Source organism: Mobula hypostoma, chromosome 1 (genome assembly GCF_963921235.1).
Source record: "Mobula hypostoma chromosome 1, sMobHyp1.1, whole genome shotgun sequence".
Lineage (NCBI taxonomy): Eukaryota > Metazoa > Chordata > Chondrichthyes > Myliobatiformes > Myliobatidae > Mobula > Mobula hypostoma.
The window spans coordinates 146,362,323-146,389,671 of record NC_086097.1 but is presented as its reverse complement, the minus strand read 5'-3'; the positions used below and the strand labels follow the sequence as shown (position 1 = coordinate 146,389,671).

Below are 27,349 nucleotides of genomic sequence, written 5' to 3'. Positions count from 1 at the left end.
ATGTTCTAGGCCATGTTTGTCCTGCAGGATTTGGAAACTTTGTAATACTCTTTTATCTATAAATGAGAGGTAGGTTGTAAGACCTTTCTTTATCCATAGCTCAAATCTTTTATCTCCTCTGTTGGGAAAGAATTCGGTATCATATGCACACCATCTAAAGAGTTTTAACATGTTATTAATTCCACATGAATTAACCACCTTCTGCCATGGGACAGCTAATTTTGACTCAGACTGTTGCATCAACAATGGCCATGGAAAGACTGGGCTATTTGGTTGGGTATACGTCAACATTTTGAATCAACACCTACTGAATTTCTGAGTAATATTAAAGGTGGAAAACTGGCTTTAAGAACATGAAAGTTGTTGGTCTTAAATTATCAGAATTTGTTTGCTATGTGGATGTGGTTCCTTTATGTCTGCATAATTAGATGTGATGTACTTTCTCACCCTACCTCTATGCTAGCTCCTACACCTTGAGCAACCTTGACACAGACTCTCCTTAGTCCATATCAGTACCAGTTGGCAGAATTTGCACTGGCTGCAATTTCAGCTACTTAATAAGAAAAGCTATGTGAAATCCAAAAATTCATAGGGTATGTAATGTTGCTTAGAGGAAAATTGTGTTGATATGTATTTTTTGTAATCTGTAACGATCTTTAGAAGCTTTAGACAGGTGAAACATGAGTCAAAAAGTCAAATTGCTGGAGATAGAAATATTTCAAGCTTTAGAGATGGTGCCAACTGACATGTTACCCTTGTTTGAAAGAGACTTGACATGAACTTTTGTTTTGTAGTTTTAAAGAATTGATTGAAGTGTATTTAAATTAAGTCAAACATTTAAAATACTGGCAAAGGGAACATTTTCAAACTTGTAAAAGAAAAGATGGCCTGTTTTCAGACTTCATCATTGATAAGTGAGCATAGATTTTTGGAGTGGAGACAAATTGGGGAATAAGGTTTGGATCCGAAAGACGCTTCCTGGATGAATAAAGAAAATGACTTTACTGTTTTTTGTGATCTTGTCCTTTTATCTTCCAATGATCACTTCTGAGGTTCAGCTTTCTGCTCTACCACTACACAATTTGAATCTGGTTTATTGTCACTGACTTAAATTGAACATGGAACAAAGAACAGTACTGCACAGTACAGGCCCTTTGGCCCACTATATTGTGCCAACCTTAGTCTAATCCTTCCCTCCCACATAACCCTCTATTTTCCTTTTATCCATGTGACTAATGAAGAGTATCTTAAATGTCCCTAATGTATCTGCCTCTACCACCACCCCATCATTCCATGCACTTACCACTCATATATAAAAAAAAGTAACCTCTGACATCCCTCCTATACTTTCCACCAATCGCTTGGATGCCCTCTTATATTAGCTACCAACACCCTGGGAAGAAGGCGCTGACTGTCTACTCTTATCTATGCATCCTACCATTTTGTATACACATGTACCATATACTGTGAAGATTGCTGTGTTGCAGCAGATACATTATTACTAGGAGTTACAAAATAAATAAATAGTCCAAGATAAAAGGAATAATGATATAGTGCTCATGGACCATTCAAATATCTGATGGCGGAAGGGAAGAAGTGGTTCCTGAATCATTGAGTGTGAGTTTTCAGGTGCCTGTAACTCCTCCTCAATGGTAGTAACAAGAGGGCAGGTCCCAGATGGTGAATGCCATTAGTAAAGGATGTCACCTTCTTGAGGCACAACCTCCTGAAGATATCTCAGTGGTGGGGACAGTTGTGCTCATCATGGTGCTGGCTGAATCCACAGCTCTCTGCAGTCTCTTTGCGATTCTGTACAATGGAGGCTCCATACCAGTGAATGCTCTTGTAATTTATTAGCATCTCTGTAAACGTGAATTTTCTTCTTTGTTAGGAGTCAGTATTTCCCGACCAAAACAATGGATCATGAGAACATGGTTATATTGGGGTGCTTTATGAACGAGGTTTACAGTTTTCATAGTCCCAATCAAAAATTGCTAATAGAAATTCAACTCTGCTTAACTATGTGAAAAATGTTCTATTTTTCACTGCCCCTGAGAAATGCTGTCTCATTCTGCCCTGCAGAGCTAATGTATGGTTCGAATGACAATGAAGTTTTTTTGAGTCTTTGAATCTTGAATCTTGAATCTTAATTTTGTATTGAAACCCATGCACTTGTTAAATTTGAGTTTCATTTTCTAGATTCCTCCTTAATAATATCATTTATTCAGGAACACAGAATGCAAGGAAGTTTCATGCTCCTCCATGTATTTTAAACCAGTCAATTTTTTTTTATTTTAATTTTGAGCCTATTATTTCACTTTTTAAAATTTTTTTCTGACAAACTGATCGTAAAAGATTCCTTCCCTGTTCTTTGCTAATGCCATTCACTGGTATGACATTGTACCTACCTGATATTGTACTTATTTGTCCATCTGCAACCAAAGCTTTTCATTTTTGCTTCCATTCCAATACTTAGTGTTTCTAATATGGCTGGGCTCCTGTTTATTGTCAGTGGTGAGGTGAATATCTGAGTAGAAAACATATTCATACGCTGACTAATAAAACCATCTTGTACCTCTCCACCATCTCACTTCACCTCAGACTACTTGTCTGACACTTAGAAATGAACGAGCCTTCAGCTAAGTGTTGAGAAGGTCAGAAGTTATTTGATTTCAACCACAGCTATCAATTCCAATCATCTTTGCAGCATCACTATAAATATGAACCACACTGTTAGGGTTATGGCGAAAAGGCAGGTAGGTAGAGACGAGTCGATGGTCAGATTAGCCATCATCTTACTGAATGGCGGAGTGGGTACAACGGGCCAGTTGGCCTACTCCTCCAATTTCTTGTGTTCCTATGTCAGCAGCTTGGTGCCACATTGGAATCAGAAGGTTTTAATCACACATCCACACCAATATCATATGACAATTTCCAACTACATATTACAGGTGCCCCGGCTTTATGAAAGATCGCTTTATGCCACTTCACTTTTACAAGAGACCTACATTAGTACCTGTTTTCGCTAACCGAAAGAATCCGAAGAGGATTTTTGCTTTTACGAAAAAAGGTCCCCCACTTTAAACTTGTGTTTACCCCGAGAAAGACTGCTATGACCATGAAGCCTTGCGCGGGCATGCGTGTACGTCCCAGTTTTTTCCCTACAAATCAGTTTTTGGCCAAATCTTCCCGATTCTGATATGTGAAACTACACTGTATGTACATTATTTCTACTTTATATAGGCTGTGTATTTATCATATCATTCCTGCTTTTACTATATGTTGGTGTTATTTTTGGTTTTATGTGTTATTTGGTATGATTTGGTAGGTTATTTTTTGGGTCTGGGAACGCTCAGAAATTTTTCTCATATAAATTAGTGGTAATTGCTTCTTCGCTTTACGCCATTTCGGCTTACGAAAGGTTCCTTAGGAACGCTCTACCTTCAGATAGCGGGGGAAACCTGTAGTCTTTGGATGAACAATGTTATGGCTCATTCATAGTCATCCAACACTCTGTTGCCCTTAATCTGTGTTGGCTTCTAGATAAACAGTGCATTTAAATGTTTTATCCACATTTTCATATATTTCCATTACATTGATCTTATTGCTATAATTGTCTCATCTTGGAACTTCCAAAGGTAATCATGCTCTATCAATAGCAAGTCTAATCAATTCAATTTGACACTTGTGCTAGAAAGGTCTTTGAATTCTGAATTTCACTTATTATCCCCTACCTCTACCTCGCTCCCTTCCTTTTAAACTTAAAACTGCCTGCATTAACAGGGCCTACTATAGCTTATTCTTGTGTGGTTTAGTGTTGGAATTTATTTACTTCCTATGAGCTACCATGAGACTGGTTCCTACCTGGAAATCGTTATACAAATAGTTTATCTTTATTGTGGGAGACACAAGGAACTGCAGATGCTGGAATCTGGAGAAACCCCGCAAGGTCCCGTACTGATACAGAGTTTCAACCCGAAGCACTAACAATTTATTTCCTTCCACAGATGCTGTATGGCCTCCTGAGCTGCTTCAGCATATTGTTATCGATATTGCTGTTAAGAGTTGGTAGGGGCAATGATGTGCATTGAAGTGACCAGTGATTTTGCCAAGACCAGCAATGTCTAAGCTATGGAAGGTCAGCATGGGATACAAGTTGTAGAATCTAGTCATCAAAACTAATAAGTACACTTGATTTTAAAATGCTTCTGATTTGAAGCACTTATTAAAAGGTAATTTTGATTTCATGCCCATGTTTAACGATAAAGCTTGAACCCGTTTTTCTCTCTACATTCAGTAAAAGAAAGAGGATCTGAAATTGAGGAAAAGGGGCAGCAATCATTAGAGAAAAAATATTATTTGATTGGATTGCACTATTGAACTAAAAAGCAAACATGATTGCGCAATGTGTATGTTCAAAATGGAGGAGTGATTGTGTGTAAGAAGACTGCAATAATAGTGTTGGATTGTACTGTATAATTATTTGCCTTGTTTATTTAACTTGTGCTTGTTTATATTTATATAATTACCAGCTGGGGCAGCACGGTAGTGTAGTGGTTAGCACAACGCTTTACAGTATGAGTGACCCAGGTTCAATTCCCGCAGCTGCTTGTAAGGAGCTTGTACGTTTTCCCAGTGACTGCGGGGATTTCCTCCGGGTGCTCCGGCTTCCTCCCACAGTCCAAAGATGTACTGTTAATTGGTCGTTGAAAAATTGTTGTGTGATTCAGCCAAGATTGAATTAGGGGATTGCTGGGCAGCACAGTTTGAAGAGACAGAAGGGCCTATTCTGTGCTGTATCTCAATAAAATAAATCTAATTGTTCAGTGGGGTTTCTAGTGGTTACAGTTCCTCTGTATTTTTCTGGAAACTTATTGGTTTCAATGGTAGGTTTCAAATTACTTGAATGGAGGCCATCTTCTGTTAACAGTTATCTATGGAAATTCAGTGGAATTACCCTTAATTTGTTCTTTTAGTGATTAACTTTTTTTAAAATGGCAGTAAGCAACTTTTGTGTCTCATTCTTGACTTCTGAAGAACCTCGGATCCAAAACATCAGGATCCATCCATGTGGTAATATAAATAGGAGGAGTTATTGATGTTCCACTGTGTGATCTCCAAGGATGAAGCAAATGGAGGATAGAAAAAAGGGTAGCTGTCAAGTAATGATGCAGAATGGAATTAATGTTTGTTTTTTTTCTGAGTAAGATTTAGTTTTTTTAGTTCTATATTACACATTTTTGATTTGAGTCTACCTCAAAGCGATCCTATTCTGCAACTAATTTTCCTTGTAATCGATCTTCCTTAAATTCCTATCACTCCCCCCCCCCCCCGCCCTTCACCCAGATTCTACCACTCTTGCACACTAAAGGCAACTTACTTGACTCTTGGAGAATAGTCATAGCAAGAATGTGCAAACTCCATAGACAGCACTGGAACGCTGAGGCAGCATCTCAACTAGATATGCTATTGGGCTTCTTCAAGATAAAAATCATTTCAGGCCCGTAATAACTGTACTTTGCACCTCCTGGAATGTGTGCTGCAGCCTATTCTTAAAACCTCTCATCCTTGCGTATGAGGACGTGTACAGAATGCCATTGATCTTGACTGTAAGTATTTCATTTATTTAATGATACAGCACGGAGTAGGCCCTTCCAGCCCTTCGAGCCACTTTACCTCGGCAACCCCCGACAACCCCGATTACCCCGATTTAATCCTAACCTAATCATGGGACAATTTACAATGATCTATTAACCTACCTGGTATGTTTTTGGACTCTGGGAGGAAACCAGAGCACCTGGAGAAAACCTATGCATTCCACATGGAAGACATACAGAGACTCTTTACAGACGGCGCTGGAATTGAACTTCATACTCCGGCTGAGTTGTAATGGAGCTGCATTAACGACTATGCTATAGTGGTGCCTATCACTATATGAAGTCCTCTTAGTAACAGCTGCAGCAGAATCCAGCAAGCTATTGTTAACTTTTGGTATGAGTTTGTTGAAGGGGCTTGAACTCCAAAACCACCCGACTCATATAAGTCCTACTAATTATTTAATTGTATATTGTTTAGTTTACTATTAAGCGATTTTAAAAAAAAATATTTATTTGCTGAATTTTTGTGGCTGAGTAGTAATACCATTGATGCAATTGTAGCAGTAGAATGCCACTTGCGCTTTTGTCCTTTAATATAATACCGGACTATCACAGCAGAGATCTTAAATTGACAGCTTTAGCCTAGCAGTGTGTGATCTTATGTCAAAGAGTTATACTTGTACTCTTTGTAATAACCAAGTTAAATATCCAAAGCTGTACATTCATTTGTGTGACTGTTTGTTTTATTCTTCCATGTTTCCTAGTGATCACAATGATGAGATTACATTGTTTCAAAGTGAACAGTTTCTATTATAATCAGACACCAAATTTGTAAATAATCTGTCCTTCAATGAGATTAGAGTTTGTTGAAATCAAAGGTACAGATTGAGACTTTTCATCCTTGTGTCTCGGCCAGCCCTAAATGCTTTTATGTTGATCCCATTTCCTGTTTTTGGCCCTTAGCTCTGTAGCATTTGCTCTGATGAAGAAGCTTACTGAAAGCATTGCCTTGAGTTTTAATTTAAGATTCTGAGTGTTACTGCCTTGTTGAAATACATTTAAATCATAAGTATTAGATTTCTGATAATTTTTCATTTGGGTGTCTGTTATCTTGGGAGTTTTTCCTCAGTTAAAAGGTTTGTATGAAAGTTAAGTTTCTTAATTTGTAGTCTTTGAGGCATTTAACCTGGTGTCAGACTGGTTAGTTTGCCTCAGCAGAAGTATAAATAGAAAGATTTCACTCTTTGCTTTCTTCCTTGATATTCCTAAATGTCTCCTGTGTATACATGATTATATCCAAGTCTATCTCTTCACCTCATGTTGATCTCTCCAGATTTTATTTTCCATCAGCTGCTTTGCTTTTCTGTAATTTTGAATAAGGTGAATTCAGCATAGAAACGAAATCTGTTTTTCCAGTTTGGTCTTCAGAATTAATCCTTGGTACCTCTCTCATCTGTACCTATACCTTCTATCTCCAAACTCCCTCCCAAGCAGCAGTCTGAGTAACTTTGCCTGAAGAGTAACAGTAGTTCAAGACACCCCCTCCCCCCCACCCCACCACTTTCTTGACTTCAGTTAGAGACGGCCAATAACATGCGGGCCTTGTCAGAAATGCTGAGGTCCCAAACAATGAATAAGAAACCTTTCCTTTGAAAGGTTACTAAAATCCGATGATTTTGATCCCAGTGAATCAACTGTCGTCATTTTAGTGGAGATCCATTGTTCTGTACATCTTGCTGTGTGATTTAATGCTGTTATTGAAAGCCGATATCAGAATGTTCTAAATGTGTTACAGAAGTGAGTATGTGGTCAGGTTTATAATATCAGCTACATGTGCTTTGTCATGATCTCTGTTCTTAAAGAAGACGTGGCATTCTTGCCTTCATTAGTTAGGACATTAAGATTAAAAGTTGGGAAATCACATTCTGGCTGAATAAAACTTAAGTCACTTTTTGCGGTATCGTGTTTAGTTCTGGTCCCTACACTATAGAAACAATATGAAGGATTTGGGGAGGATGCAGAAGGATTGGAGTGTATCAGCACTAAGGAAAGATTGGGCAGGTGTGGTTAATTTTATCTGGCGCATCAGAGTTTGAAGACAACTTGATAGGGTACGCCTCTGGTAATTTAATATATTTCAAACAGTCTCTTCCTCCTCCCCCACCCCCCTGAATTGTCAAATATTAGAGGACATGAGTTTAAAGATAAGGGGTAAATTTAAAAGTAAATGAGTTTTGTAAGTAATTTTTACATGGAGTAGTAGGTGATTCAACCATGCTGCTAAGGGCCGTGGACAAAACAGATATGATAGTAGATTAATTGGTCATTGTAAATGGTCCTGTGATTAGGCTAGGATTGTTGGGCTGTGTGGCTCATTGTGCGGAAGGGCCTATTCTGTGCTGTATCTCTATATAAATAACATTTTAAGAGACATATACAGTCACAAGAAAAAGCTTGCAAACCCTACGCAATTACCTAGTTTTCTGCATTAATTACTCATAAAATGTGGTATGATCTTCATCTGAGTAACACTAATAGATAAACACAATCTGCCTAAGTTAGTAACACAAACAATTATACTACTTCTCGTCAATACTGAACACACCATTTGAACAATCAGTGTTGGTTCAAAAAAATTATGTGGGGGGGGGGTGATGCCTTCTACAAAAGCTAGTTGGAGTCAGGTGTTCCACTCAATGAGATGAGATTTGAAGTGTGAATTGTAGAGACGCCGTGCCCTATTTTTAAAAAAGACACACCAAGTCAGGTTTCTGACAGATTCTGCTCTTCTCAAGAAAGATCTATTTATGTGCACCATGCCTCAATCAAAACAACTTTCAGAAGATCTTAGAAGATGCATCAAGCTGGAAAAGACTACAAACGTATTTCTAAAGACCTGCATGTTCATCAGTCCGTAGTAAGGGAAATTATCTACAAATGGAGGAAACTCTCCTTAGGAGTAGGCATCCTGCAAAGATCACACCAAAAGCACAACGTGCAATGCTGAAGGAGGTGAAAAGGAACCCAAGGGTAACAGCAAGAGGTGCAGAAATTTCTGGAGCTTGCTAAAGTCTCTGTTCATGTGTCCCCTATTTTTTTTTAAATTGAACAAGAATAGTGTTTGTGGAAGGACATCACAAAGGATACCACTGCTCTTTTTTTTAAAACAAAACATTGCTGCACATCTTTTGCACGTTTGCAAGTCCACCTGAATGTTCCACAGCCTTCTGGTGTAGGTTTTGCTGCTAAAGGAGGTTCTACTGGTTATTAAATACAATGGTTCACATACTTTTGCAGCCTGGATATTGAATGATTAAGCACTATAACAATAAAGACATGAAAAGCACAATTGTTTGTGTGTTAGTTTAGTCAGATTGTATTTCTATTATTGTGACTTAGATGAAGATCAGACCACATTTTATAAGTAATGCAAAAACCAGGTAATTCAAAGGGTTTGCAAACTTTTTCTTGCAATTATGCACATGGACAGATAGGGAATAGAGGGATATGAATCGTATTTGGGCACTTGGAAGTAGTTTTGTTTGGCGGTATTGGTCAGCGCAGACTGGTGGGCCAAAAGGCCTGTTCATGTGCTTTCGAATCGGAATCAGGTTTAATGTCACCAGCACAAGTTATGAAATTTGTTAATTTAGCAGAAATAGTACAATGCAGTACATGATATAGAAAAATAAAGTAAATCAGCTACAGTAAGTATATACCTATATTAAATTAAAAATAGTGCAAAAACAAATAATAATGGAAAAAAAAGTGAGGTAGTGTTCATGGGTTCAATGTCCATTTAGGAATCGGATGGCAGAGGGGAAGGAACTGCGTCTGAATAGCTGAGTACATGCTTCCGTATCTCCTTTCTGACGGTAACAGAGAAGAGGGTATGCCGTGACTGATGGGGGTCCTTAATAATGGGTGCTGCCTTTTCTGAAGCACTGGACTATGTTCATATTACAGCAGCTAAACAGATTGAGTTCTTGGTCAGGAAGGAGTAAGTGAACTTGTGCTACTTGGTCTTTGTATATTGTGGTATTGGATAAATCATAAAGAAATGAAAATCTCTAATTTGTATACTTTCATAAGTAACTATCTTCATTAAGGAGAGCTATTGTAGGGAAAATCAAATGCCCACCCTACAACCTTCTTTTACTTTCTCCCTCCCGCTCCACCTCCTTAGGACAGTTACCAGTTCTTTCATCTTGCTGATGTTAAGAGTTGAGTTGTTTTGATACCTTGGGCAAATTTTGTGATGTCCCATCTCAGCATTGTTGGCAATACAGTCTATCACAATGGAACAATCATGTCATTAATGAACTTGAAATTCGAGAAGGTGCCATGTATTTTAAAAAATCCTTTAGATAAGGCAGCTTCTCCATGTCAACACGAGGAATTCTACAGATCCTGGAAATTCAAGCAACATACATCAAAGTTGCTGGTGAACGCAGCAGGCCAGGCAGCATCTCTAGGAAGAGGTACAGTCGACGTTTCAGGCGGAGACCCTTCGTTAGGACTTCGTCTAGAGATGCTGCCTGGCCTGCTGAATTCACCAGCGTTTTTGATGTGTGTAGCTTCTCCATGTCAACTCATTTCCACCCCAGAGTGTATGAAGCTACATATTTTTTGTATTTTCACTCCTTGGGTGTCAGAAAAAGATGTAATTTCACCTGTAAACTTTGACTTTAACTCAGTAAATCTCACAGATATATTTCGAAGGAGTGTTGTGACACAGACTTTCGTAAGGGTATATTGGGTCCTAACTTGAGCATTGCTGGTCTTGTTCCTGAATTAAATATGGCACTATTATTGCAAACGGTGTTGTTCAGTACCAGAAAGTTGGAGCGTTGGAGTTTTAAGAGGAGCCAAAAAGATTCCTTTGCTCTCCAATGTATTTAAAAATGTCAATTTATCTTGTCCTAAATGTTGAAATTTGACAATTTGGTGACAAAAGAGGGGTCAAGAGACATGACAACCTCCCATCTATTCTTCACACTCAAAGTTCTCCGCTCATGCTTATGGATGTTTGTTTACTTCTGTTTGAACATGAGACCATTCAGCCTATTAGGATGATGATAGCTCCCAGTGTAGCCTTGTTAGTTTCGTCATTTTCCCCATGGTCTTCAGCATATTTCACTGGTGTGTCTGTCAGAGCCCCTTTCTTTACACTCGCAGTGTAGGGTAATTTATAGTAACCTTAATGGGGAGAATGTACAAATTCCACACAGGATTGAACCAGGTCCTTGAAGCCATAATGCAGCATTAGTAACAGTTGCATTACTGTCTTGCCCTGTGTTTTAAAGCTAACCTGCACTGTAAAATTTTGTCCCCATTGACTGCTTTTCACTTCTGCTTTTCATGCCTCCATTCACAAAATTCTGACCTGTATCCAAGTTACTTAGTCTAGCAGGTAAAAGTGTATGTTCCTTTCACCACTACCATCTTTCTTCTATGGGCAAGCCTGTTCTGAATCCAAATGGCCAATTAACCACGAATCCCCCATCTATCTGTATCATATTTTGTGTGTGTTGCTTTGGATTTCCAGCATCTCAGACTTTCTCGTGTTTAATAACATCATGTAAGCAACATCCATAGCTCTTCCTTCATCAATCGCCCTTGTCACCTCATTGAAAAACTTTTATGTAGTTAGAAAGATGTAACTTGCCCTGCACAGTGCCATGCCGGCTCTCGCTAATTAGGCCATGGCTTTCCAAATGCTCTTAAATCCTATCCCTAAGAATTCTGTCCAGTAACTTTTCTACCACCGACATCAGACTCACAGGTCTATAGTTTCCATGATTATCCCTGGTTCCCTTCTTGAATAATGGAACAAGATTAGCTACTTGCTAAATCTCAGGGACCTTGCATGTGGCTGGGGAGGATAAAAAAGATGCTGGTCAGGGCCCAGCAATCTCTCCTGTTGCCTCTTAATTATCTTGGGTATATCCCATAAGGCCCTGGGGACTTGCCCACCCTAACACTCTTTAAGAGACCCAACAGTACACTTCTAACTTTCAACACCTGAGCATCTCAATATACTTAGCACTGATCTCCACAGTCCTTCTGGGTAAATATTGATGTAAAGTACTCATTAACAACCTCACTCACATCCTCAGCATCCAAACAAATGTTCCCCCCTTTGTCCTCGAGTGATCTACCCTCTCTAGTTATCCTTTTGCTATGTATATCAAATGTATAGAATGCCTTGTGTTAGAAATGTATACTTTATCTTCACATCATTGAATAATTAAATTAAGTTTTTATTTCGTTATATGGAGTTCCAAGTTTCTGTTTGAATAATTATTTGCATTCTACTTTGTTTAATTCCTGTGAATTTCAGTTTTTCAGGCTTATGTGGAAAAAAAATCATGGTAGATTTCTATCTCCTGTTATCATGTATTTTCCAACTATTTTCAATTGCTCCCACTGCTCAGCCAGTTTTGATTGGTACTTCTAGTCTACCTCTGTTCAGTTATTGCAAGAAATCATGCCCCATTCTCTTCAGTGCTAATCTTATTTTTCTCCTATCTTCACCATGTCACTAGCCTCTTCAAAGTCTTCTGTGGCTTCACCTCATGTTCTTTGGTTCTGACTTCAGATTGAAGCACATTCTACATTAGTCAAGTCACTTTTTATTGTCATTTCAACCATAACTGCTGGTACAGTACACAGTAAAAACGAGACAATGTTTTTCAGGACCATGGTGCTACATGAACAATACAAAAACTACACTGAACTATGTAAAACAACACAAAACTACACTAGACTACAGACCTACCCAGGACTGCATAAAGTGCACAAAATAGTGCAGGCATTACAATAAATAATAAACAAAACAATAGGCACAGTAGAGGGCAGTAGGTTGGTGTCAGTCCAGGCTCTGGGTATTGAGGAGTCTGATAGCTCGGGGGAAGAAACTGTTACATAGTCTGGTCGTGACAGCCCAAATGCTTCGGTGCCTTTTTTCAGATGGCAGGAGGGAGAAGAGTTTGTATGAGGGGTGTGTGGGGTCCTTGATAATGCTGTTTGCTTTACGGATGCAGCATGTGGTGTAAATGTCTGTAATGGCGAGAAGAGAGACCCCGATCTTCTCAGCTGACCTCACTATCCGCTGCATGGTCTTGTGATCTGAGATAGTGCAATTTCCGAACCAGGCAGTGATGCAGCTGCTCACGATGCTGTCAATACAACCTCTGTAGAATGTGGTGAGGATGGGGGGTGGGAGATGGATTTTTCTCAGCCTTCGCAGAAAATAGAAACGCTGTTGGGCTTTCTTTGCAATGGAGCTGGTGTTGAGGGACCAGGTGAGATTCTCTGCCAGGTGAACACCATCGATGTTCAGCGGAGAGTGGTCGTTCTGTGTCCTCCTGAAGTCAACAACCATCTCTTTTGTTTTGTTCACATTCAGAGACAGGTTGTTGGCTCTGCACCAGTCTGTTAGCCGCTGCACCACCTCTCTGTATGCTGACTCATCGTTCTTGCTGATGAGACCCACCATGGTCGTGCCATTGGCGAACTTGATGATGTGGTTCGAGCTGTGTGTTGCAGCACAGTCGTGGGTCAGCAGAGTGAACAGCAGTGGACTGAGCACACAGCCCTGGGGGACCCCCGTGCTCAGTGTGATGGTGTTGGAGATGCTGCTTCCAATCCAGACTGACTGAGGTCTCCCAGTCAGGAATTCTAGGATCCATTTGCAGAGGGAGGTGTTCAGGTCCAGTAGGCTCAGCTTTCCAATCAGTTTCTGAGGAATGATTGTGTTGAATGCTGAACTGAAGTCTATGAACAGCATTTGAATGTACGTCTTTTTTGTCCAGGTGGGTTAGGGGCAGGTGGAGAGTGATGGCAATGGCGTCATCTGTTGAAAGGTTGGGAAGGTACGTGAACTGCAGGGGTCCAATGAGGTGGGCAGCAGGGTCTTGATGTGCCTCATGACGAGCCTCTCGAAGCACTTCATGATGATGGATGTGAGTGCGACAGGACGGTAGTCGTTGAGACAGGACACTGAAAGCTTCTTCGGCACGGGGACGATGGTTAAAACCCTGAATTAAGTAGTAAGCTGATATAAGATTTCCAAATATGACTTCATTCAAATAGCAAAAATAAATTACTGATCTGAAATGCAAACAAAAATTGCTGGAGATATTCAGTAGTTGCAGATGACTGTAATGAGAAGATGCAATGAATGAAATAATCATAGACAGAAGGCAAATAAAATGAGAGCTCATCTATCTCTTATCTCTATTTTTCATAATTTTATTTCTGTAAGCTGTCCACATTCTTCTTAATTCCAGTTGGTATAGTCCCTGGCTACTCAATCTCTTAACTCTAGCATGTGCTGAAGACCTACAAGTACGTAGAGGCACACCTGGATGACAGATTTGAGTGGAGCACCAACACAGGCTATACAAGAAGGATGAGAGTCGCCTCTACTTCCTGAGGAAACTGGGGTCCTTTGGAGTATACAGGCCTCCTCTGTACATGTTCTACTAGTCTGTTGTCACCAGTGCAATCATCTGTGCTGTGCTGCGCTGGGGCAATGGCATCAATATGGGTGATGCCAACATGCTCAATAAACTGATTAGAAAGGCTGGTTCTGTTTTAGGAGGCTGTGGTAGAACAAAGGATCCTACAGAAAATTCTGGCAATTCTGGACAATGTTTCTCAACCTCTTCATGCCACCTTAGCTGAACAGAGGAGCACTTTTAGTAATAGACTAAGACGACTGCGCTGCTCCCAAGACCACTATACGAGGTCATTCTTACCCTCTGCCATTAGGCGCTGTAACCTAATTTGTTAGTGTGGTATAGCATTGTGATAATGAATTGATAGAAGTATCCAGGCAATGATGCAGACTTCTCTGATGTTGGTCTTCGTTGAGAGTTGCTGTTGTGGACATCTTGTTTTGGATCACCACTTGCAAGCTCCCATGAAGCTAATGGATGTAGCCAACTAAATTTGATAAGAGTACTCCAGTTCATCCCAGTTGGAGTCAAAAGGTTTCTTTTTTTGGGGGGGGGGGCGGTGTAGAGAAAGGTCACATGTGTCAGCTGGTGCTGCAGTTTACATTTTATGAAGTTGTATAACAAAGATCAAGTCCACTCTACTTCTAGATGTATGGAATTTGTACTTGAAACTTGCAACTTCAACAGCATGTTGCCTGTTCCCAAAGTGGTCTTGTTTCTTAGTAAGGTTTTGGCATTTTCAGCATCGTGTAGGCTGCTATGGATTAAAGTTAATGGTGATCATGTTAAGGACAGACTGGTGGTTAAGAAATCAAAAATGTTCCTTCTAGTCATATATAATATCGATGGTAATTTGATGGAGAATTGTTAATGGAGTTACAGAGATTTACAATGAAAAGCTATTTCAACCCATTACATACCATGCTGTCAAATGTTTTGTAGGTTACTTTTTCTTGCTTGTTCACGGAGTGCATGTCTGCAACCATAACCCTTACACGGGTCAACTAAAATGATGCCTGACTGCTGGATTGAAGAACCATTGATAACAGCATACTTTCAATTAAATGTTACTACAATAACATTTACATTAGAGTAATGCCATGTACTCTGATTATTGGAATTGAAAAAAAATGATGTATACATCAGAAAGCATCTGTATGAAGAGAAAAGCAGTAAACATTTTAATTTCATCTGCCATGCCATTTCTATCAATTTGAGAGACTGAAACTCATTTGAGTCATATCCAGTGCTTGTCTAATATTATGACAAAATTTTTCACGTGCAGAATTGAAAGTATTATGCTACAAGTGGAAATAAAGATCAATTATTAATATTTTATTTTCAGATTTTCAGATTAAAAAGCATTTATTGTGCAGCAACCTTTATCATTTAAACACATTTACCCCTTTTAAGCTCCCTTAAGCTTTGTGAATCTCTTGAGGTTGATGCACTTCCCATTTTATTTTTGGCAAATTGCCCCTTTTGTTAGGAAAATGCTTTTGGTGACTCATGGATATTCCTGTATTCTCTCAACAGAAAGAAATTCAAGCAATGAGCCAATGCCATCACAGGAACATTGTGTCATATTATACCTCATTTGTGGTAAAGGATGAGCTCTGGTTGGTAATGAAGTTGCTCAGTGGTGGTAAGTGTTTTTAATGTTAAAACTTGTATGTTTGGAAAGATCAAGTATCCAAATTTATTTAAAGCTGACTTGGCTTGCTTTAAATTCTGTGCCAGTCAGCTTCAATTGAACTTGGTTATGTATGGGAAGGAATCTTTTACCCACTGGTTGCGACGGTGTGGATAAATCCTCCTCAGTCTTTACACTGCACATTAAAGGCCTTTCACTTTACGTACTTGCCAGTTGAGCACATGCAGGTCAATTCTAGGTGATTTTAGTTAGATTTTAATGCTAACTAGAATCAATGAACTGTTTGTTCAGATGAATTGTATTTTACCCCAAAATAAGGAAATGTAGTAAGCTTTGGTATTTTGCTAGTTATTAAGAAATGTATTCAAATTCAATGTAAATGTGTGTTCTTACTTCAGCCATTTGGCAATTAAATGGCTTAAATTTCAGTAAATTGTCTCTGGTTTACCCTTAAAAGTACAGGTAAATGCTTGTGGGTTAAATACCAGTGCACTCAATGTATCTTGCCCAGAATTCTGTTTATTTCTGCATATTATTACCACCTCCACACCTATGCCCCAAACTAGGCCATGAAGTTTTTAAAGGTAACCCCATGTGAACATGATACTGCAGTGTGTCTAAGAACAAAAAACATGAGGAAGAGATTGGCTTATTTTCTACTTTGCTGTTTTCTTTTCCTCATCTCCATGTCACCCCTAAGATACTTTGGAAGCTTTTAACTCTTTACTCAGTCTTGTGGAGTAGGGGGCCTGAAGAAGTACTTCATTCTTACAGGCCAATTTAGTTGATTTTTAACAGTGGATCTGTAAAAAGTAAATTATTTTGCATCTAGACAAGCACACAATATCTTGGTTGCTTTTATTTTAAAATTAATGTTTTTTTCCTATTATGAAGTTGATTTGAAGTTGAATATTTTATGTACAAAAGGATATGGTCAAACAAGATTAACATGCATCATTAAAACCAGATTCTAACCATTTACTAACAATGTAGAGCATTATAAAACATGTGATATACATTTGCATGTTTCAGCTACACTTGGTAAAATTTGGGTTCATTCATTTTATTTTGCCCATTCGGTTTTGTTTCAGGATCTGTACTAGATATAATTAAACATGTGATAGCAAAGGGAGATCACAAAAATGGAGTTTTGGAGGAGACTGTCATAGCTACCATTTTGAAGGAAGTACTGGAGGGGCTTGATTATCTGCACAGGAACGGGCAGATTCATAGGTAAGAAAAGTGCGTTTTAAATATTGATTGTGAGTTTGAGCTGGAGATGCAGCTTTCCCATTTTGAATATTTTATGTTCTTTTAGTAACAATTCTTCTGAGCCACTCAGTGATGCAACAGATTTCAGTCAGCTATTTTGTAAAACAAATTGATGATCCATGTGTACAATAATACCTATGGTGGCTATGTTGAGAATACTTTATTTTTTATTTCCTTTGAGTATCACCTAAGTAAAAGTGATCTTCAGCTGTAGTTTTAAGATTTATCTGAGTGTTCTGGGAAAGCCCTACTACTATTTCAGTCCTGCTTTGAAACTCTGTCCTCATTTTTGATTATTTAGCAGAATCTTTGAAATGCATGAATTCTAACTACATGAATTCTAAATACATAGAAGGTAGTCAGCATAGTGTAGCTGTGATAAAATGAGGATGGCTGTGATATCTTCTACATTTGAAAGCAACTGTGGTTGGAATCGAATTCCATCAATTTGTCTCATGATGCCACTACCAATTGTCGCAAGGAGATGAATACTGAAGCTTCCAATGATCTCACAAAGGCAATTCTCGAAGATAATGTCATCTCCCAGCCTGCAAGAGCTATGGTGTCCACAACTTAAGGGTTGCCATACTTAACAAGTGGAAAGAGAATCTTTGGTTCTTCTGCCAAGGAGATCAAGGCTTAAAAATAATAGCAATGATTAGGAGCAGATGGTATCTGAATCAATTTTATTATCATCAACATGTGTCCTGAAATTTGTTGCTCCTACAGCAGCAATACAGTGTAGGACAAGTAAATAGTGCAAAAAAAAGTGATTTATGTTCTTGGAACATTCAAAAATATGATGACAGAAGGGAAGAAGCAGTCACTAAAACATTTTTAGTGTAGTAAAGAGAAGGCATCACCTGGATGGTGTGGTTTCTTAATGATGCTGCTGCCTTGAGGTACTGCTGCCTTGAAGATGTTGATGAATTTGAGTTATAAATCTACGGTCTTATTTTTTATTTCTGGAATCAGCCACAGAGAAGATCATCACCATCATTCTTCCCAAATGTTTCCTCCCAGTGATTGAAGAGCTGGTCCTTGAATGGCAGTATGGATTTCAGTTTGCTCCACAATGTATGCTTCTATTTATTATGGTCTGATGGTCTTGCGGTTATGCAAGCTGTGGCACTAACCAGCAGGTCTATAATAGAACCAGTTAGTGCCCCCTTTGCTCAAAATCCTTCTTGCCACATTGAGAGTGAAGTTAATGGAAAGCTGATCAACCTGTGATGACTATACTCTTTAAGAACAATTATCACCCAAATTTCAGTCGTTGAACTGCAAAATGCAGATTCAACCTGCTCAGTACCTGAGTTCTGGTAATCATTGACTCATTCACCAATGCACACAAGGATGGACGTTGTATTCTTATCTGCAAGACAAAAATTGGCTACTAATCTGCACCACACTGTGCTCCACAAAAGGACTTGCAATGAGACCCTTATCATTGGGACAACCTCATGGCAAAGGCAAAAATCAGTTCCAAAATTCACCACTGCCTTCCAATTGGTTGATTGGAACTTATGGAATTTAAAGATAAAGATCTCTCATCTTGGTTCTGACATTAATTTCCTCCTTTGTGTTTAACTTTATTTTCTTGTATTTCTAGAAAGTTACTGTAGATTGCATTATGTAAGAAACTCTAAATGGGGTTTTTATGCCATAGACCCTTACCATTAACCAAGGAGTCTGGGGACCCCTGCTCTAAATCAAAATTGATGAAAAAGAACAATCACAAGGGGGAGACATCAATTTTTCATCTTGTGAAAAAGAGTAGAATAGATATTAAGTGTGGGGTGTGTGTGTTCTCTGTCTCAGAGACCTATGTCCAAACACTTGTTAAGGCGAACCCTCAAGGCATTAGGCCCTGGTGGTGTACCTGGCCAGTTACTGAAAAACTTTCCGGACCATCTGACTGGAGTATTCAGGGGCATCTTCAAACTCTCAATGGTACAGTCTGAATTTCTGACCTGTTCCTAAAGGCCATCAATTATTCTGGTGCCCAAGAAGAGCAGGGTGAGCAGCTATCACCCAGTAGCATTCACATCTACCGCCATTAAATGCTTGGGGGGGTTAGATATGGCTAGAAATAACTCCCACCTGAGCAAAGAGCTGGACCCTCTGCAATTCACCCACTGCCTCAACAGGTCAACAGTTTATGCAATCTAACGGCTCTCCAATCTTGAGCACCTAGGCAACAGCAAGACATGTCAGGCTACTGTTGATCAGTTACCATCATTCTCTCAGTACTAATAACTACATTTCAAACCTGGAACTTCTGTACCTCCAACTGAAACTGAATCTTCGGCTTGCTTATCAGGAGGCCGCAGTCAGTCTCTCTTTCTCACTGACTTTCAACACTGGTGTATTTCAAAGATGCATATTTACCCCACTACTCTTTCTAACTCTTGACTGTTGTAAATTTAATTCCACATTTTTCCAGTGGTGGGAGAGGCTAAGACCAGAGGACACAACCTCAGAATAGGGGGGTGTCCTTTTAGAAAGGAGATGAGGAATTTCTTTAGCCAGAGAGTGGTGAATCTGTGGAATTCTTAGCCACAGGCAACTGTGGAGGCCAAGTCTGTATGTCTATTTAAGACAGAGGTTGATAAATTCTTGATTGGTCAGGGCACGAAGGGGTATGGAGAGAAGGCAGAGACTGGGGCTGAGAGAAAAAAATGGATCAGCCATGATGAAATGGTGGATGGGTCAAAATGGTCATGACACCAATGGCTATGTCATCCACCCACCCTTAGTCTTTGCGATCGGAGGGAACTGGGGCGACCTGGTTTACGCCGGACAACCGAAACTGTGGCAAGGCAGGGCACATCGCAGCCCAGTGTAAGGCTGTGGTGTGCAGAAACTGCAAGGTGGAGGGTCACCTTACAAAAGACTGTACGGAGGCCAAATCCTGCAACCTCTGTGGGCAGGCGGGCCACCTTATTAGGACCTGTCTGAAAAGGGTGGGCTGTGCACAGGTGGCCAGGGGTAGTGATGACATTGGGATAGCCCCAGCTGGAGTGGAGGTGCCCGCCGTCTCTGTAGAGGAGACGCAGGTTCCGATGGAGGGACAAGAGCCCACCCTGAGCTCCCCCTCCATCTTGCAGGACACCCAAGACCCCCCGCTTGATGAGGAGGTTTCAATGGAAGAGGGGAGGGCCGAGGGGGAAGAGGAAAAGTAGAGGGTGGTCATGAAACGAATAAAGACCCTAAAGATGCCCATGCACATTCTGCCAAGTTGAACTTAACCTGGTGTGATGGGGTCCATGACTAGTGAGGTGAGGCAATGATGATCTGTAGGTCATCATGCAAAGGAAACTTGATGACCTACAGGTCACCATTGCCCCACCTTGACTAATAGAAGGAAACAGACATCAGTGTATCTAGCATGTATCCTGAGCTTTGGCTTCAGAAATTTATTTCTAGTTTCTCTACCAACGCAAGTTTAAATTTGAGAAGGAGAATCAGTATGTCACAGACAATAGTGTTTTTGGTGACTTTGACAAGATTCCTACTGGACTTGTAGTTTGATTAGCGACTACTTTAGAAGAAAATAGGTTAGAATTAAGTGAAGTAACCATTGGCAAAGCATTGCAGAGGAAAACAGATTAGTAATACAGTTTTGTAAAAGAGCCATTTGTATTTTTATAAACTTGACTAATGCTAACTGCATTTGCTATGTTGCCGTGCATGGGAGTGGGACAAAGAAGCTGAATGTTGGATTTCAAAAATTTGATGGTGCAGAAAATGGACCAAGGGAATAATTACTGAATCAAAACAAATGTTAGGGAGCATTTTTTAAATTGAAAAGGAGGAGGCAAAGCCTGTTTAAATATTGAGCACCTGTGCATCAGTCAAATCTACCGTGGGTGTTGGAACTAAATAGTTGAAGGACTTTGTTCACTTATTTATTTATTTAGATGCAGTATGGAACCGGCACTCAGCCCAACGAGCAGTGACACTCAGCAGCCCACCTACTTAACCCGAGCCTAATCACAGGACAATTTTACAATGACCAATTAACCTACTAACCAGTATGTCTTTGGACTGTGGGAGGAAACGTAATAATAATAGGTACTTTATTGATCCCAAGTGGGAAATTTCATTACAGCGGCAACATTTAAAAACGTACTTAGCTGTTTGCAGACTTACTAATAAAATACAGAATAATAATATCTCAGACAACCCAGAGGAAACGCACACAGTCATGGGGAGACCATACATACTCCTTACAGATGGTGTGAGAATTATGCTCCAACTGTAATAGCAATGCCCTCAGTAGCATAGTTATAGTCTTGTCTCCCTTTCTCTTCACCTTTTACACCTCGGACTTCAACTACTGCATGGAGTCTTGTCATCTTCAGAAGTTTTCTGATGACTCTGCCATAGTTGGATGCATCAGCAAGGGAGATGAGGCTGAGTACAGGGCTACGGTAGGAAACTTTGTCACATGGTGTGAGCAGAATTATCTGCAGCTTAATGTGAAAAAGACTAAGGAGCTGGTGGTAGACCTGAGGAGAGCTAAGGTACCGGTGACCCCTGTTTCCATCCATGGGGTCAGTGTGGACATGGTGGAGGATTACAAATACCTGGGGATACGAATTGACAATAAACTGGACTGGTCAAAGAACACTGAGGCTGTCTACAAGAAGGGTCAGAGCCGTCTCTATTTCCTGAGGAGACTGAGGTCCTTTAACATTTGCCGGATGATGCTGAGGATGTTCTACGAGTCTGTGGTGGCCAGTGCTATCATGTTTGCTGTTGTGTGCTGGGGCAGTAGGCTGAGGGTGGCAGACATCAACAGAATCAACAAACTCATTCGTAAGGCCGGTGATGTTGTGGGGATGGAACTGGACTCTCTCATGGTGGTGTCTGAAAAGAGGATGCTGTCTTAAGTTGCATGCCATCTTGGACAATGTCTCCCATACACTACATAATGTACCAGGTGGGCACAGGAGTACATTCAGCCAGAGATTCATTCCACTGAGATCCAGCACAGAGCTTCATAGGAAGTCATTCCTGCCTGTGGCCATCAAACTTTACAACTCCTCCCGTGGAGGGTCAGACATCCTGAGCCAATAGGCTGGTCCTGGACTTATTTCCTGGCATAATTTACATATTACTATTTAATTATTTATGGTTCTATTACTATTTATTATTCATGGAGCAACTGTAACAAAAACCAATTTCCCCCGGGATTAATAAAATATGACTATGACTATAGAATAATGGAACGCAGGTTAAAGGCCTTTGGCTCTGAGTCCATGTCAACTGTCAGGTAACTAGTTCCACCAATCTTTTCCTTCTAATTCTCCTACATTCTCATCAACTCTCTTGAATCCACCACTCATCAACACACGAGGCGCAATTATCAGTGGTCAACTAACCTAGCAACCCATGCATCTTTGAGGTGTGGAAGGAAACAGCGCTTGGAAGAAAACCATGCCTTTGGAATATGTAAACTCCATACTGACAGCATTGGTTATCAGATTGAAAAGGTCATTGGAGCTATGAGGCAGTAGCTCCGTGAGCTAGACATTATGCTGGCCTGTGTTAATATCTCAGTTTCAGGTATCAACGCATGAATTGAATTTCTATTTTTTCCCTCTTTGTGAATCGAAGTAATCCATTATGAATTTTGGATATGTTCTGAGAACTTGTTATATAGTGGTCTTCTCATTGTGCAAGATGGGCAGAGATGGAGCAAAGAAGCATATGAAAATACAGTAGAGGAAATGAACAGTCATAGTTTTGGATTGAGATCTTTCATATGGCATGGGGCATCAGAAATTTCGTAGAACAGTGCGAGAGGGTGTCACAGAAGCTGTGTCAATGAGGAGGAAAACTCCTTCAAAGTGTGTATAGCTTGAAGAGAATGCAGTGGAGGAGTAAAATGGAGACATAAGACTGCAGATGCTGGAATGTGCAACAGGAAAATACTGGAAGAACTCAGCAGGTTAGGCTGCATGATTGGAGGGATAAAGGGATCTCCATCCCAAATATCAAATGTCTGTTTCTCTCCACCGATACCCTCATCTATACTCTCGCCTGTCTCCTGTTAGCATATAAAAATAATTGACAATAGTGTGCACACACACTATTGCAGCTTTCAAGGGTAAGAAAAGCTCAGTTGTGATTGAATATAGTCAAAAGGGTAGAGACACTACATTATTGAAAATGCCTGGGTAAGTTAATGTTTTCCAAAATCAGGAATAGTTATTTCTAATCATTTGAATAATTTATTAGTCTGTAATCAGTTTGTCAAGGACTAATTCTAGAAAAAAAAGAAAAATATAGTACATATTAAAAATTGTAGTATAGTGAATTCTGGTTAATTGGACGCATCGGGACGGGTACATTTTGGCCCAATTAAGCGGCTGCCCCTTAGCTGAAATTTCATGAAAAGGTACAAGAGACAAACTAATGTTTAACTGATTAACAAACTATGTGATTAAATGAAATATAGAACAAATTACCAATACTACTACAGTACTATAAAATTGTATTAGTTCCTAATAGTTATCAATAGAGGAATTCATCCCCTATGTGCAATAATTCAAATTCATTACAGAGCGTAAGGTAAAAGAACCCTTAGGGGAAAGTAATTATAATATGATCGAATTCACCCTGAAATTTGAGAAGGAAAAGCTAAAGTCAGATGTATCAGTATGGAGTAAAGCTTAGAAAAATAGAGGGTGATGGGTAACCCTAGGTAATTTCTAAAGTAAGTGCATGTTTGGCACAGCATTGTGGGCCAAAGGGCCTGTATTGTGCTGTCGGTTTTCTATGTTTCTATGTAAAGGGAATTGCAGAGGCACGAGAGGGGAGTTGGCCAGAATTGTTTGGAAAAGAACACTGACAGGGGTGACGGCAGAGCAGCAATGGCTGGAATTTCTGGAAGCAATTTGGAAGGCACAGGATATATACACCCCAAAGAGAAAGAAGTATTTTAAAGGAAAGATGACACAATTGTGGCTAACAAGAGAAGTCAAAGCCACCATAAAAGCCAAAAAGAAGGCATATAATAGAGCAACAATTAGTGGGGAATTAGATTAGGAAGCTTTTAAAAACAAATAAAGGTAACTTTTTTTTAAAAAAAAGATCATTAAGAAGGTGAAAATGGAATATGAAAGTAAGCTAGCCAATAATATTAAAGAGAATACCAGAAGTTTCTTCAGTTACATAGTGTAAAGGAGAGGCAACAGTGAATATCTGGATAATAATAGGGGACAACAAAATAGTGTATGAACTAAATGGGTGTTTTGTGTCAGTCTTCACCCTGGAAGACACTAGCAGTATGATGGAGTTCCAGGTGTAAGGGGGGCATGAAGTATGTGAAGTTACCATAACTAGAGACAAGGTTCTTGGGACATTGAAAGGTCCAAAGGTAGATAATCACCTGGACCAGATGGTGTACACACCAGAGTTCAGGAAGAGGTAGCTGAAGAGATCGTGGAGGCAGTAGTAATGATCTTCAAGGATCACTTGATTCTGGAATGGTTCTGGAAGACAGGAAAATTCCAAATGTCACTCCATCCTTTAAGAATGGAGAGAGGCAGAAGAATGGAAACTACAGGCTAGTTAGTCTAACCTCAGAGGTTGCAAAGATGTTGGTGTTGATTATTAAGGATGACGTTACGGGGTACTTGGAGGCATATGATAAAATAGGCAAACAACAGGAATTCTGCAGATGCTGGAAATTCAAGCAACACACATCAAAGTTGCTGGTGAACGCAGCAAGCCAAGCAGCATCTATAGGAAGAGGCGCAGTCGACGTTTCAGGCCGAGACCCTTCGTCAGGACTAACTGAAGGAAGAGTGAGTAAGGGATTTGAAAGCTGGAGGGGGAGGGGGAGATGCAAAATGATAGGAGAAGACAGGAGGGGGAGGGATAGAGCCGAGAGCTGGACAGGTGATAGGCAAAAGGGGATACGAGAGGATCATGGGACAGGAGGTCCGGGAAGAAAGACGGGGGGGGGGGGTGACCCAGAGGATGGGCAAGACGTATATTCAGAGGGACAGAGGGAGAAAAAGGAGAGTGAGAGAAAGAATGTGTGCATAAAAATGAGTAACAGATGGGGTACGAGGGGGAGGTGGGGCCTAGCGGAAGTTAGAGAAGTCAATGTTCATGCCATCAGGTTGGAGGCTACCCAGACGGAATATAAGGTGTTGTTCCTCCAACCTGAGTGTGGCTTCATCTTTACAGCAGAGGAGGCCGTGGATAGACATGTCAGAATGGGAATGGGATGTGGAATTAAAATGTGTGGCCACTGGGAGATCCTGTTTTCTCTGGCGGACAGAGCGTAGATGTTCAGCAAAGCGGTCTCCCAGTCTGCGTCGGGTCTCACCAATATATAAAAGGCCACGTCGGGAGCACCGGACGCAGTATATCACCCCAGTCGACTCACAGGTGAAGTGATGCCTCACCTGGAAGGACTGTTTGGGGCCCTGAATGGTGGTAAGGGAGGAAGTGTAAGGGCATGTGTAGCACTTGTTCCGCTTACACGGATAAGTGCCAGGAGGGAGATCAGTGGGGAGGGATGGGGGGGACGAATGGACAAGGGAGTTGTGTAGGGAGCGATCCCTGCGGAATGCAGAGAGAGGGGGGGAGGGAAAGATGTGCTTAGTGGTGGGATCCCGTTGGAGGTGGCGGAAGTTACGGAGAATAATATGTTGGACCCGGAGGCTGGTGGGGTGGTAGGTGAGGACCAGGGGAACCCTATTCCTAGTGGGGTGGTGGGAGGATGGACTGAGAGCAGATGTACGTGAAATGGGGGAGATGCTTTTAAGAGCAGAGTTGATAGTGGAGGAAGGGAAGCCCCTTTCTTTAAAAAATGAAGACATCTCCCTCGTCCTAGAATGAAAAGCCTCATCCTGAGAGCAGATGCGGCGGAGACGGAGGAATTGCGAGAAGGGGATGGCGTTTTTGCAAGAGACAGGGTGAGAAGAGGAATAGTCCAGATAGCTGTGAGAGTCAGTAGGCTTATAGTAGACATCAGTGGATAAGCTGTCTCCAGAGACAGAGACAGAAAGATCTAGAAAGGGGAGGGAGGTGTCGGAAATGGACCAGGTAAACTTGAGGGCAGGATGAAAGTTGGAGGCAAAGTTAATAAAGTCAATGAGCTCAGCATGCATGCAGGAAGCAGCGCCAATGCTGCCGTCAATGTAGCGAAGGAAAAGTAGGGGACTGATACCAGAATAGGCACGGAACATAGATTGTTCCACAAAGCCAACAAAAAGGCAGACATAGCTAGGACCTATACAGGTGCCCATGGCTACACCTTTAGTTTGGAGGAAGTGGGAGGAGCCAAATGAGAAATTATTAAGAGTAAGGACTAATTCCGCTAGACAGAGAAGAGTGGTGGTAGAGGGGAACTGATTGGGTCTGGAAAATCCTCAGGGAAAATCTTGCCTGACAAATCTGTTGGAATTCTTTGAAGAAGTAACAAGCAGGATAGACAAAGGAGAATTGGTTGATGTTGTGTACTTTGATTTTCAGATGGGCTTTGACAAGGTGCCAAACTTGAGGCTGCTTAACAAGCTACAAACACATGATATTACAGGAAAGATTCTAGCAGAGATAAACCAGTGGCCAATTGGCAAGAGTCAAGGAGTGGGAATAAAGGGAGCCTTTAATAACTGGCTGCTGGTGATTAGTGGTGTGCCACTGTGGTCTTTGTTGGGACCATTCTTTTTACGTTTTATGTCAATGATTTGGATGATGGAATTGATGGGTTTGTTGGAAGATTTGCAGAGGATATGAAGATATGGAGGGGCAGGTAGTTTAGACCATTAAATATAGGAGCAGAAGTAGGCCTTTCAGCCCATCATGGGCTGATCCAGTTCTTTCAGTCATCCCCACTCCCCTGCCTTCTCCCCATATCCTTTGATTCCCTGGCTAATCAAGAACCTATCTATCTCTGCCTTAAATGCTCCCAATGACTTGGCCTCCATAGCCACTCGTGGCAAAAAATTCCACAGATTTACCACCCTCTGACTTAAGTAATTTTTCCACATCTCTGTTCTAAATCCGGGGTCCCCAACCTTTTTTTTTGCACCACGGACCTGTTTAATATTGGCAATATTCTTGCGGACGAGCCAACAGAGGGCGGAGGTGGTGGTGTTCAAGTTCAGCAGTGTGGCCCGGTAGCATATGCTTTGCGGCCTGGTGGTTGGGGACCACTGTTCTAAGTGGACGTCCTTCAATCCTGAAGTCGTGCCCTCTTGTCCTAGACTCCCTTACCATGGGAAATAACTTTGCCATTTCATTCCTGGAATCATTCTCATGAATCTTCTCTGAGCCCTCTCCAATGTCAGTATATCCTTTTTAGAATGCGCCCAAAATGGTGCACACTGCTC

General features: G+C 40.7%; 1 protein-coding gene across 1 annotated transcript in view; it reads left to right on the top strand.

Moving 5' to 3' along the window:
• LOC134351436 (serine/threonine-protein kinase OSR1-like) overlaps positions 1-27,349 on the top strand; it is a 147,983-nt gene that overhangs the window by 52,648 nt on the left and 67,986 nt on the right. The window contains exons 3-4 of the mRNA XM_063057559.1: positions 15,599-15,707; positions 16,808-16,949. Coding sequence (XP_062913629.1) covers positions 15,599-15,707; positions 16,808-16,949 — 251 coding nt within the window. The remainder of the gene's footprint in view (positions 1-15,598; positions 15,708-16,807; positions 16,950-27,349) is intronic.